The sequence below is a fragment of the Mesoplodon densirostris genome, chromosome 6, assembly GCF_025265405.1.
Source record: "Mesoplodon densirostris isolate mMesDen1 chromosome 6, mMesDen1 primary haplotype, whole genome shotgun sequence".
Taxonomy (NCBI): Eukaryota; Metazoa; Chordata; class Mammalia; order Artiodactyla; family Ziphiidae; genus Mesoplodon; species Mesoplodon densirostris.
Window position 1 is genome coordinate 118,974,184 of NC_082666.1, and position 13,322 is coordinate 118,987,505.

Consider the following 13,322-nt stretch of genomic DNA (forward strand, 5'->3'; position numbering starts at 1 on the left):
TTGCCAGCTGAACGCCACAGCTGTTCTATGTTGCTCTACCCACGTAAGGCCAGCGGTGGCTGGGGAAGAGGGCGGGCTGGCTCACTGTCCCTCCATCAGAGGCTGGAACATAGCACACCAACCTCATCACCACCAGGGACCCATGTTCCTAGTGCGTGTGCAGCCAGGAACAAGAGCCACTGGGGGGACCCAGGATTGGGAGAGAGAAGCATCTCATCTCCCAGGGGTGACAGGATGGGATCATGTGCAGCCCTGAAGGTCATGCTGACACAAGGACCATCCCTTCTCCTGGCAGTCTTCCCTCCTCCCTCCTGCTGTGCGCATACTCACGCATACCCTGAACACACACGAGCCCACACTCGCCAGCACGCGGGCACGCACACACACGTGCACGTGCACACACACACACGGCCAGCAGGCATTCCCCTAGTGTTCTCTGAAGGAGAGCCTCTCCAAGAGAATATGGCAGGCCCAATGTCCGGGCAGAGCCTGGGTGGCAAACGGAGAAAAAGAGAAAAAGGATGGACCACAGTTGTCTTCCTTCTCTGCTGGGACCCAAGAGGCCAGGTCTCTGCCTTCACAATCACATACCTTAAAAAAACCAGGAGTCCCAGCAGGAAGATACCACCCACCCTACATAAGACAAACTGTGCCACCTCACAGGGCCACCCAGGCAGCCTTCTAACAAAAGCATCCGCAAGATGTGATGTCAGGTTGTCTCCACCCTCCCACCCCCACGGCTACGTTCATTCTCTTCCAGTTTGGGACCAACGGGGGGCATCGGTGCTAATTGGGAAGGGAGGGAGGCGATGACAGGTGAACAGCCCTCAGGCTCAGCACAGCTGGGACCTCAGCCCCACCGTCTCCTAACAGAGCTCTATCACCCACACCGAGGACACATGACAGACACACGTGTGCACACGCGGACACACACGCTCTCCCAAGGCCCACCAGGAGCCCCCGGGGAAGCAGCCAAGAGGTTGGCACTGGGCCAAGAACAAAATAGGGGCAAAGGCACAGCCAGAGTGAGGCAGAAGGCAGACTGCTTCCTAGTACGTTTATTGGAGCCTCTGCTAAGCGTGATATAGATCAGGAACCCTCTTCCGCTGCCCAGTCAACCCGACTGCGGCGGGGACCCAGGGAGCCAACCTCCTTTGTTTCCCATTATAGACAACATTATTAAAAAAAATAAACTTTACAATAATACATTTTCGCTCATCTGTGAGGGTACTGTTTCGTTAGTTTTGTTCCTTAAAAAAAGGAATGGAGGGGGAACCACACGATATATGTATACGGACGTGTATATACATATATGTTGAGAAAGGAGCCGTGTTATGTACATACAGTGTGTGTACGTCTCAGAAATGAGGAAAGAGGAGAGCGAGGCAGAGAGAAAAGAGTTGGAGAGAGTCGCAGAGACCAGAGTGTGGTGCAGGTAGACGGGCCACGGTGGTCTTCTCTGCCCCTCTCAGCGCCAGCCCCTCCCTCCCAAGGGAGAACCACCAAATGGACCCAAGAGAAACCAAGGGAGTGGACAAAAAATCATTTCTCTTTGATTTCAAAACTCCTGCCACCAAGCAGGAAGAATCAGCCTCGAGGTGGTATCCAAGTTTTGCTCCCAACCCCCAACGGGATATCCCAGGCAGGCTGGGCTCCCAAGCCCCCTGGAACTGCCCAGCCTTCCACCATGTGCTACAGTGGAGGTCAAGGGGGCTCAGCACCACAACCCTCCACAGGTCAGATCCAGCCCTCAGAGAAGGGAGGTGAAATAACCCCCATCCTTGAAGCCAACTGGAGGTGCTGAAGGTACCCAGCTGGACCCCAAGGGGGGCAGCCTCGCTGCTCTGCTGCCCGACGCCCCCTGCCGCCAGCCCCCGGCAGGCCCCCGGAGTGGGGAGCTTGAGAAGAGTGGCAGCCATCCTGCCCCAGCCCATGTCCCCTAGGCAGTGGGGATGTCATCCTGGTCTCTCATGTCAGCAGGGTCCAGAGAGGAAAACACCAGAAGAAAGTGAAGGGCTTCTCTAGACCCTTGTGCCCTCCTCAGCACTGGGTTTCCCCTGCCAGGGGACCTCTGGGCCAGCTCTTAGGCTGCCCGCCTGCTTGTCTGTTTGGTTTAGAAAAACTTCTCCAGAGAAGAAACCTGGGAGGAGACAGGTTCAGAGACAAGATGGGAAAAGACATTTTTTTTTTTGCAAGGTGTGTGTGTGTCTGTGTGTGTTTCCATTTTGTCAGGCGGGTGTTCTCGTCCGTGTAGCTTTCGGAAATCTCCCAATGCGATTCCCAGAGCCTACAAGGCCAGCTTCAGCATCAGGAAGGAGACAGCGGTCAAGGCAGCCGATGGTCTGGCTCTGCGGGGGCCTGAGTTAGGTTTGACCACCCTTTTACTCCCTGGGATGATATTGGTCGTGAGCTGTGGCCAGGCAGAAGCGGGAACAGAAGCAGAGAGAAGGACAAACGAGTCAGTAGGGCTGGGATCAGGCAAAAAAAAAAAAAAAAAAAAAAGACTCTGGAAGTGGAGCACTAAGGCCCCTGCCCTCCTGGTCACCCAGGGGACCCTCTTTCGCAGAGCCAGGCTTCCATGGAGCTGGGCTGTGCCTCAGCTGACTACTCGGGGAACAAGGCAGCAGCCCCCAGGGCAACCGGCGGCTCTCCCTGCCTGGCTGACGCAGACCAGCGAGGACGGGGATGGTATAAAGATCTAAAGGAAGAAAGTCCCGGGGTCCACAGGACCTGCTTCTGGAGAGGGGAAGGTGGGGGGGGGCGAGGGGGGAAGAGAGAAGCTCCGTTCTCTGGGTTCCTAAGTTTGTTGGAATCCCTCCTCCACTGTGGAGCCTCCGCTGCACACCCCTGTCTGAACTCTCTCTCCTTCTGCAGACTCTTACACTAACTTTACTTCTCCTCTAAGTTATCTGTATGCTATACATATACATAGTCACAGATCTACTCCTGTGCTGGGGTTCCTTCGAGGAAGGGCCCACGTCCTATGCCATGATTCCACCGCCTCAATGTCACAGAACCAGCACAGAACAGGCTGCTGCGGACACCTGTCTTAAAGAGTCAGGAAGCCTTGCCAGGACCCCTGCTCAGAGTAGCTTCTTGCGTCTCACCCAAGAGACAAGTAAGGGCCCTGGCTGCAACATCTACACCCACCCACCCTCACCCCCAGCAGAGTGAGCACCTACCCAGGTCCAGGTGGGCCAGAAGCTCAGCCAGCCCAGTCCATGCAATGGAATCTGGGAGCTTCAAGTCCAAGGCTCTCCTGGAAAACAACCCACTCTGGCCCAGCCCCCGGCACCCACCCCCACTCAGGCCCTCACTCACCTCTGTGAAGCACATGCTTAACTCTTTGGAGTTATTGGCCTTCAGTCCCTGCTCCTGTGGGAGAGAAGGCGCTAGTAAGGATGGATCACCCGGGCTGGGTCTCTGGCCGGGCTTTGTCCCATGACTCAGATGAGACGACACATTCCGTGGCCCTGCCATCCGCCCCTGACATCACAGTGTACATGCAAAGAGCACTGGCAGCACAGAGACCTTTGCCCTTCTCTGACACTCTCAGTGGTTAGGGCTCTTGAAGAAGAGAGTTCTAACTCTGCTCTCCAGCTTACAGCCTAATAGAGTAATAAGCTGCTCCCGGGTCTGTCTACTATACTCAGAGTTCCTCTTGATGAGGCAGGGACCATGTTTTCTTTCCTTGTATAACAGCAGCTCAATAAATGTTATACTCAGTTACTGTTTGTTAACCATGATTCATTAATATGTCTGTGAATGAATGAATGAATGAATGAATGAATGAATGCCACAGATCAGAACTAGCATCCCAGTGCCAGCTCCAGAAATATCATGAGTCCTCATTGGGCTCATGGGGAAGAGAGCTGTGATTGATTAGTGATGTCTGCCACTGGGGCAGGTTAGGCAGACATCTGGCCATGGTGCCAGGTGTTGGCTGTTCCATCCTAAACAGTTGTGTGGCACCTGGGAGCTCTGTGGTCCAGGTGAGGAATGAGGAAGGAAAGCTGGCTTGGTGATGACTCCAGGGTTTTCCACCCCTGGCACAGCCACCTGGATGAGGACCAGAGGGTATGTGTGATAAGCAGCCCTTTGTTGTCATCCTCATAATAGTGATCCATGGGAACCAGCTGGGAGATGCGATGTTTCTAAACTGGCCTCAAATGGCTCTGGCCACCAGAAGCAACTGGGAAGCCCAGGAAATTATGCCTAAACCACTGCTCTTGGCCAGAGGTATTAATGATGCCTTGAACATCACAGGCAATCTACCACCCAGGGCATCTGGTCAGCTAAACAAGGCCCCAGCTGTCACACAAAGGCCCCAGCCAAGAGCAGAGTCACTACCGAAGGTAGAAATGTGATCATGGGGACAATGAGTGCAGCCAAGACAGAATCAAGGACTCAACCAAGGAGGATCCTGTATAAGACCTCAGCACCAGTGACTCTGGGTGCCAAGATCTAGCCCGGCCAAGCCACCAGCCTGCATCCCTGCAGAAGGGTGTGTGCTCGGAGGCCCTTGTGGACCCAAGGACTGGATTCCACTGCCCAGGACCAAGTGCAGCTCCAGATAGGGCTGTGGGAGGTCACTGCCTGATGGAGCCTGCCCACCCCACCTCAGAGGCTGCGCTGTCACCATTAGCTTACACCTGACTGCCCCCCACCATCCTCACTCGGTCACATCCCTGAGCAACTCCCAGCCCCAGCTGGGTCCCCACCTATGACATCCTGTAGCCTGTCACGGTCTGTGCCACGCAGCCCAGCACCTACATTTCCTGGCAGGCTTTCCAGGTCTAACTGTTGCAGGTACAGCAGCTGTGTCTCCGCCCCCTCCAGGGTCCCTGTCTTCTCCCTGGCGCCCCCTCCCACAGTGCTCACTAAACAGGAGGCTGTGTGGAATCACAGGCAGACAGCTGGGGATCCCGGTCCTCACCCCCTTACCTCAACCAAGAAGCTCCATTTTGACTTGTTTTATATGTTGGAGTTATATACAGAATTATTTTTAAAAATAGTCTGTGCCTTAAAAATAAATAAGCTTTTGGGCCCGTGAGCCACGGCCACTGAGCCTGCGCGTCCGGAGCCTGTGCTCCGCAACGGGAGAGGCCACAACAGTGAGAGGCCCGCCTACCGCAAAAAATAAATAAATAAATAAATAAATAAATAAATAAATAAGCAAGCTTTGAGAAAATAGCTAAACTAGATGACCTGTTGGCCTGACCTTCTGTGACAGGATGCCAGCTCTCAGGGAACCCCGGGTCCTGGACACAGACCTGGACACAACTTAGCCTGGTCAACCACACAGAGAGGAGCCGTGGGGGGAGGAGGTGGGATCTGAACGCTCAGCTGTGGAACCGCCTGGGACTTGAAAGTCTCCTCTTAAGAGGGAAGACACAGGAGGGGGTGTTGGCAAATATTAGATGGGAAGCAGGAGGAAGAGGAGAAGGAGGAAAAGAATAGAAGTAAGAGGAAATGACAGGAGGGATGAAGTAGAGAAAAAAGGGAAAGACAGCACCCAAGGAGACAGGAGCACCAGGTAGGGGAGAGGGGGAGGGGAGGGAGGGGGGAGGGAGGGAGCATCGGGGGAGGGGAAGGAACAGGAGAGGACCCCTTCATCCTGTCCTCTGACCCATATTATCGTGAGAGAGGGATGCCACCTCCCAGGACCAGGGCCAAAGGAATCCGACCCACTGTGTGGTCTTTGACAGGCCACAGGGACCTGGTGGGGGAAAAGGACTGGGCTCCATGAAGATCAGGACAGGACCCCTCCCCATGCCCCTTTAGTGACCCACCTTGGATCCGTCATCCACAGCACTTGCCCAAGCCCTTCTGAACCAATGGCATTTCCATCTGGCAGGCTCCAGGGCTGACCTGCCACACACTAAACACGTGCTGAGTGGCCAGGTGACACACTGGGCTTCCTCTCACTGTCCTCAAGTACTTCCTTCAAGTGCTACAACATCCAGCTTACAGATTTTTGTCCTCAGAGACCCATCCCAGCCTTTCCTTTTTAGACTGCAGGGTCCTAAGCCTTGGTGCCCATCCCCGTGGAACAGCCCCCTTGATCCAAGGAAGGACCCCAGAGGCCAGAGCCCAGGGCTCCAGTCTTGGTTCAGCCACTGACCCCCGGCAAATCCCTTCATCTACTGGCACCTCGGTTTCCTCATCTATACAATAGCGATAGTCAAGCGAACCTGACAGATGCACCGTGAGATACATGAGACCATGCATGTGGCGCAGTAAAGCTCTGGACAAGTATAAACACCCCTTAATCCCCAAGCATGATGCAGAGCGAAGCAGAGTTTGCATCCAGTAAACTCCCAGGACTGGGGCTGCAGGGTGAGTGAGACCCAGGTCAGCTGGTAGCCTGGGGCTATCCTAGCTCTACCCTGAGAGCTCAGCAAGCAAAGCCAGGGAGAAGTCTGGGCCCCCAGTGGACCCCTCCACCTGACTTCCAGAAAACACAGAACAGACAGCGAAGGGTGAAGTCTGCAGTCATCTCTCCCAACAGCAAGCCCAAGACCTCTCCCCCAGTCCTGGGCACACAGAACAGTGTGGGTGTTTGCCAGTCAGCCAACCTTTTCTGAAAGTGGCAGATGGGGGAAGTGCATAGAGAAAGAGGTTCCACTACCTAATGCCCAGGCCTTAGGCTCCAATTCACCGTCTCCTTCACCATTAACTCCCCCACCCCACACCATTCCCCGCAGGGTGTTCCAAAGATGAATGAGTCACAGCCCTGCTCACACCCAGATGAGAGAAATAAACATCCACAAGGTCACCTCTACCCCGGTTCAGCAAATGGGAGGGGAAGAGGCTCTGTCTTCCCCAAGCCCCCCACGGTGCAGCTGTCCTCTGAGGTCACACAACCCCCAAGACCACCTTTGATGCCTATCTCACACGATTATCTTGGTGGCAGGAAGGGAGGATGGCAGCAAAGACAAGGTTCATCCTTCTAGAAAGTTCTCCCAGAGGGGCCCTTTGCTCAGAAACTTAGGAGGAAATTATCGTCTTCCTCCTCTTCCTTGCCACCTCTGTCCACACTCCCGAAACTGGGTCTGGCATGTCCAGGTGCCAGGGACCAAGTCCAGTGTTGTCTCTATGGGAAAACCTCTGGCCGGGGCTGGCAGGCCCTCTCCTGTGTCCCCTGCTTCTGTTCCGGGCCCCATCCCCAAATCTCAGTGGCCTGCACACACCCACCCCCCGTAACACACCTCGCCCTCCTCCACTCCTCACCATCCCCTAGTACAACCCCTCTTTTCTTACCTCTGATGACCATGGACTATCACTGACTATTGCAAAAATCTCCTAACAGGTCCCCCAGTCACTCTCCCTCGACAACCAATCTCCACCTGCTGTCAGATTATCTTCCCAAATCACACTTCTCATCACGACATCCCTGTTCCAAAGCCTTCAGCGGCCTCTCCACACTCACCAGTTCAACCTGAAAATTAGGTTTGACTCCCCACCCGCTCCTTCCCATATCAGAGCCCTGCGTTCTCCCAAACGCATGGCCTGTGCTCCTCTAGGTCAGGGGGAAGCAAACATTTTCTGCAAAGGGCCAGAGAGTAACAATTTTAGGCTCTGCCGGCCATAGCATCAGTCCCAACTTAACTGTGCCTGCAGCACGTGGACAATACATAACAATAGGGTGTGGCCCGTGTTCCAATAAAACTTAATTTCTTCAAACAGGCAGCAGGCCAGATTCAGCCGGCAGGACCCGCCCCCCTCCTCAGCGGCCCTGTGCTGTCCTGACTCCCCATCTCTGCTCCCTCCTCGCCCACCCCTCCCAGTTCTACATCTCTGCATCTCCGTGTCCTCAACTCTCCCTGTTCCTCCAGGCCCAGCAGCAGGGTACACCTGGTCCCTGAGTCCTGTGCTTCCACTGCCAACCCAAAGCCGCCTCTCCGCTCTGCGTCCATAACGCCTTATCCAGCCCCCTGGCGCACCCATCACCCCCTGCCCCGTAATTCTCTGAGCGTGCACCCTGTCCCTCCTGCTGGTATGAGGACCAAGGTACCGGCCTCATATGCTGGTCAGCCTCAGTGCCTGGAACAGAGTGACGTGTGGTAAGAATTTACGTTGAATAAATGAGGGAATGCACGGACGGATGAATAAATGAATGACTACAAGGGAGAGCCAGAGGGAGGGAAGAAAAGAAGGAATGCATCAGCCTCTCAAAGCTTTGAAACGAGCCGAATTTGTAAATCAGAAATGTATGCCTAATAGGCATACGGATACACTGACCAGCCTCTGGGTTGCATGCTCTGACAGCTACCGGCCTGCATGCTGAATAAGAGACCCATCCAAGGAACAGGCAGGGGGCTGAGGAGACGGACGTGGCTGCCGGCTGCTGAGCCTGTGGCCAGCATGTGGTGAGGAGGGTTCATGGCAAGCCCTCCAAACTCATTTTTAATTCCCCCAGATGTGATGGGCACTAGCAAGGGGGAGAGCAGAAATTGGCTGGTGGAGACAAGGAAAGCAAAGGAGATTGCGTTACTAGGGCCCCGCAGCACTGCAGAGGGTGATATGACAGGGTCCCGCAAACTGGTCCAGAGCCAGTTTTGGGTTTTTTTTCCCCCTATACAGGGGCCTCTCACCGTTGTGAGAGCACAGTTTTTTCTGTTGTTGTTGTTTTTTGGGGTTTTTTTTTTTTTTGCGATACACAGGCCTCTCACTGCTGTGGCCTCTCCCGTTGCAGAGCACAGGCTCCGGACGCGCAGGCTCAGCGGCCATGGCTCACGGGCCCAGCCGCTCCGCGGCATGTGGGATCTTCCTAGACCGGGGCACGAACCCATGTCCCCTGCATCGGCAGGCGCACTCCCAACCACTGCGCCACCAGGGAAGCCAAGGACACTGGAAACAAACCAAGTCCAGGGAAAGTGGGAAGCCACTGCCAGTCTGCCCCGCCCACGCTGCACTGCCCCGGTCCAGGCCCCATCTTATGACAGAAGAGCCTTCTAGACAATCCTCCAGCATCTTCACCTTCTTTACCTACTTCTTTACCTTCATACCTCACGGCACACAGAGGGCATCCATGAGAGGGAGGAAAGCTGAACAGAGTTGCCTGCGAGCCACAAAACAGACCGTTTTCTAGAACAAAAAGCAGGAAGTTCCCATAAATCCAGGAATCGGGAACTCTGGGCTCTTTCTCTTGACCTGTGTGGAGCACCCCCTCGCTGCCAGGCACTAAGCACTCGGTTATAAGGGCTCCCAAGGCGGGTGATGCGGCCCCTGCCCTCCAGGGATGCTTGTCTGGTGCGGGGAGCAGAACACGTTGTGATGGGGGCTGAAGGGAGGCAAGTGGGAGCCCTAAGCAGGGAGAAGGCAGTTCTGCCAGAGCAGAGTCAGGAGACCACCCAAGAGGTGACATCCGAGGAGGATTCAAAGGCAGAGAGCTGGAAGAGAAGGAAGAGAAGGGAAGGAGACGCCCTTTGCCCGGAGGAACTGGCGAGGCCGAGGGCCAGCATCTTGCTCAGCCTGGCCCTCGGGCCTACACCAGGGGTGCCTGATGGGCTTCAGAAACAAAGGACCTTGGATGAGGGCACAAGATTGATGGCCTCCTGTAGATGCCTCGCTTTAGGGACCACTGGGAAGGGGGGGCGGGATTCACACAAGGGGTGTGTGTGTGTGTGTGTGTGTGTGTGTGTGTGTGTGTGTGTGTGTGTGTGTGTGTGTGTGTGTGTGTAGCAGGGACAGAGGGAGACGCTGTTCTGCAGATTCTGCCACACTTTCTCCAAGTTCCAGAGAGCCCCAGGCTGGCAGGCCCACCCAGAGAGGGGACCACAGCCAGGACCGGAAGCATAGGAGAGCCAGACTCTAGGGAGCGTCAAGGACCACAGACACAGGGCCAACTCGGGGTCTGCCCAGCTCCCGGCTGCTCTCTGGTACCTAAGACACCCACATTTCTGCTCAGCAGCCCCTCGGTGGAGACAAGAGTCCCCCAATTCCAGGCCCCGCCCCACTGTGGGAAAGTCCTTTGGGGGAGCGGATTTGGAGGAAGAGTCAGCACAGCGCAGCCAGAAGAAAACTGTCCAGGAGCCGGGGGCCGGGGGTGCTGTGGACAAGTCACTGTCCTCACTGGCCTTCCATCCTTTGGGATTTGGGAAGGAGCTCTCAGAGGGCCCACGGATGCTAACATCCTGTCACTCATGTGAGGTCCCCACCTGGCTACCATCTCTGGGTCAGTGAAGGAGGTTCCTAAGGCTTCCCCCCGGGTCCACCTGTGGATAAGGAGGGCAGAGGAAAGTGATCTTGCCTCTCTCTCCAGGGGTGTCTGGGGTGTGCGGCCTTCCTCTCCCTCCCTCCCTCCCTCGCTCAGCTCCCTGTCTCTGCCCTCACTCGGAGACTCCCTTCTGTGGCCATGGGTTGCTGTCATTCCCAAGGGCCCCACAAGGGCCCCCACAGAGCCCTTCCAAGCTAGCAGAGCTGAGGGAGGGGGCACGGGCTGGGGAGGGACAGACCACCCACACCAGCCTCCAGCCAAGCTGAGGGCAGGGACGCGGGCTTATTCCCTCTGCATGCCCAGCACCTGGCACAGAGTAGTAGGTGCTCATTTAAAAGACCGCAATTAGGACTTCCCTGGTGGCGCAGTGGTTAAGAATCCACCTGCCAATGCAGGGGACACGGGTTCAAGCCCTGGTCCAGGAAGATCCCACATGCCACAGAGCAACTAAGCCTGTGCGCCACAACTACTGAGCCCACGAGCCACAACTACTGAGCCCATGAGCCACAACTACTGAAGCCCACGCATGCTCCGCAACAAGAGAAGCCACCGCAATGAGAAGCCCGCGCACCGCAAGGAAGAGTAGCCCCCGCTCCCCGCAACCAGAGAAAGCCCACGCACAGCAACGAAGACCCAACACTGCCAAAAATAAAATTAAAATAAAGAAATTTTTAAAAATGAAAGAATAAAAAAAATAGAGGACTGTAATTAAAACAGAATCAGAGGCACTTCCCTTTCAGTTTCTGTAAGAAAGAACAGGGGTATGAGGGTGATGGTGGGTGGGTCCCTCTGAGGGTCTGCTTCTCTTCCATTCCTCCTGGGAGGTCCGCCCCTGCTGTCCCACCAAGAGTGACTTAGTGATCACATCCGAGTGGACGGACCCTGGGGCCAGGCCTGGGGGAGCCCCCTGCCAGACAGCCCTCCAGGATTCAAAACACCTATCACGTGTGTAAGGTTCCTCACATAAGTCATCTCTCATACAGATCGTGTGTTAACCCCACTGGAATCAAACCAAGTGTAAGACAAGCCCCCAGATGGTGAGTCTACAGAAAGCCAGGCTGGGGCTGAAAGAAACCAGGCGATGGTTTAGCAAACCACTGAAGGGAAACAGCGGGGGGCAGGGGAAGGGAGTCTGAGTCATCAGGCACTAAGGGGGCTGCGGTGGGCATGAGACCAGGGCTTTGAACTTCTCCACGCCCACAGTGACTCTGTGGGAGTCTTAGGAAGGGTCCACAGCCCCTGCTGAGTGGGCATCTCCCCGGTGAGCCAGCCCCAAGGGGCTGGGGAGGAAGGTTGGCAGTGCCCAGAGGGACCACGCCAGAGCCTGCTCACCTGACAGGTGGCACAGCCCTGACCTGCCGAGCTGCCCGCCACTCTAGCATGAAATTGAGCTGGCAACCATCTGTGGAGTGGCCCCCGAGCCCCGCCAGCAGCCGCTGAAGCGAGTTGAGTGTAATTAGGAGCCACCCAGGGGTGACACGGGCACCTCAGCCCAAATCAGGAGGGGCGGCCTAATGGAGGGGAGCGGGGCATGGAGGGGCCCACGCTGGGCCTGACCTGAAGGCACTTGGAGGTCAGCTGTTACAGCACAGGGTGCCCACCGGGAAGGGAAGGGGGAGTGGGCTTCCCAGCCAGGACAGGCACCAGCAAGGGGTGCCCGGGGCGACCTGGACACCTCTGCCAGGCCCCATCCCTGCTCAGGTCTCATGCCAGCACTCTGAAAGCCCACTGCTCTTCATCTCTGGCTGTATTGAGGTTATATCGACCATCAAAAATTGTATCTATTTGTGAATTCCCTGGCGGTCCAGTGGTTAGGACTCTGCGCTTCCACTGCAGTTGCCCGGTTCGATCCCTGATTGGGGAATTAAGATCCCTCAAGCCGAGCGGTGCGGCCAAAAAAAAAAAAAAAAAATTGTATATTTTTAAGGTGCACAATCCAATATACATAAATATTGTAAAATACTCACCACGAGTCAATCAACACATCCATCACTTCACACTTCTACCGTCTTCATTTTTTTACTTTTTTTTTTTTTTGCACTGAGAACACTTAAGGTCTATACAAATTTCAAGTACACAGTACAACACTGTCAACTACAGTCACATCACTGTAACCAGTTCTCCAGGACTTACTCATCTTGCAAGACCGAAACTTCATAGTGAGTGCCCACTGGCGATCCCACGAGCCCGCCCCACTCAGACTGGCGTCTTCATTGCCACACGCAGCCGGGCCTGTTCCCCCGGCCCCCAAACCTATGCTCACGTTGTGCTCCCACCGGCTGGACTCCAGACCCCACCCCTCCTTGGCAATTCCAGCCCCAATTCCTGCCTGAAACATCCCCTTATCCCCACCTGCACACCCTCACTGTTTCCCCCCTCCTCTGGTTTCCCTGATATTCTGCACAAGGTCTTCTTTTAAACTCTTTGTTCTATAGTATGAGTGTGTATATGAGTGTGTGTGAGAGTGTGTGAGAGAGAGTGTGTATGAGTGTGTGGAGGGGGGCTGCGTTCTGATTAGAACCAACATCCTAAGCAAAGAATCTACTGTCGCAAATGGTGTAACAGCATGAGGATAGCTCAGCAGAGAGAAAGGCTGAGTGGGGAGCCCTGTGATGTGTCTCCACAATGCCACCCACGTGGTGTCCTCTTGTGGCACTGACCGCAGCCCACGTCTGGTGCTTGTTGAACTGTCTGACCCTCGACAAGACCACAAGGACCACAAAACACAGGACTGCATCAGCCTCATTCACCAGTGTCTCCCTAGCATCTCACATAAGACGTCGAACTCAGTGCATGCATGACACACGTTGGATGGATGGATGCATGCATGGATGGATGCATGGATGGACGGATGGACAAACAAATGAAAATCACAGGTTTTGGAATCAGATGTAGGTCTGAAATCTTATTCCACCACTAACCAGCTGTGTGACCTTGGGTGTGTCGCCTAACACCCCTGGGCTAGTTTCCTGCGTGTAAAACAAGAATCCTAACAGCGCATGGTGTGAGAATCAATGAACTAGGTAGAGTCTACTAGCGCAGTACCCAGTAATTAGTAGATGGTTAGTAAATGGTAACCATTCCATTTCTCCGGCACCCC

General features: G+C 55.1%; 1 protein-coding gene across 1 annotated transcript in view; it reads right to left on the reverse strand.

Annotated features, from left to right (window-relative positions):
- Positions 1-2,287: 2,287 nt before the first annotated feature.
- The window catches only part of GFRA2 (GDNF family receptor alpha 2), a 92,445-nt gene continuing 81,410 nt past the window's right edge, over positions 2,288-13,322 (reverse strand). The window contains exons 8-9 of the mRNA XM_060101309.1: positions 3,322-3,375; positions 2,288-2,410 (exon numbers count right to left, since the gene is read on the reverse strand). Of these exons, the coding sequence (XP_059957292.1) occupies positions 2,288-2,410; positions 3,322-3,375 (177 nt within the window). The remainder of the gene's footprint in view (positions 2,411-3,321; positions 3,376-13,322) is intronic.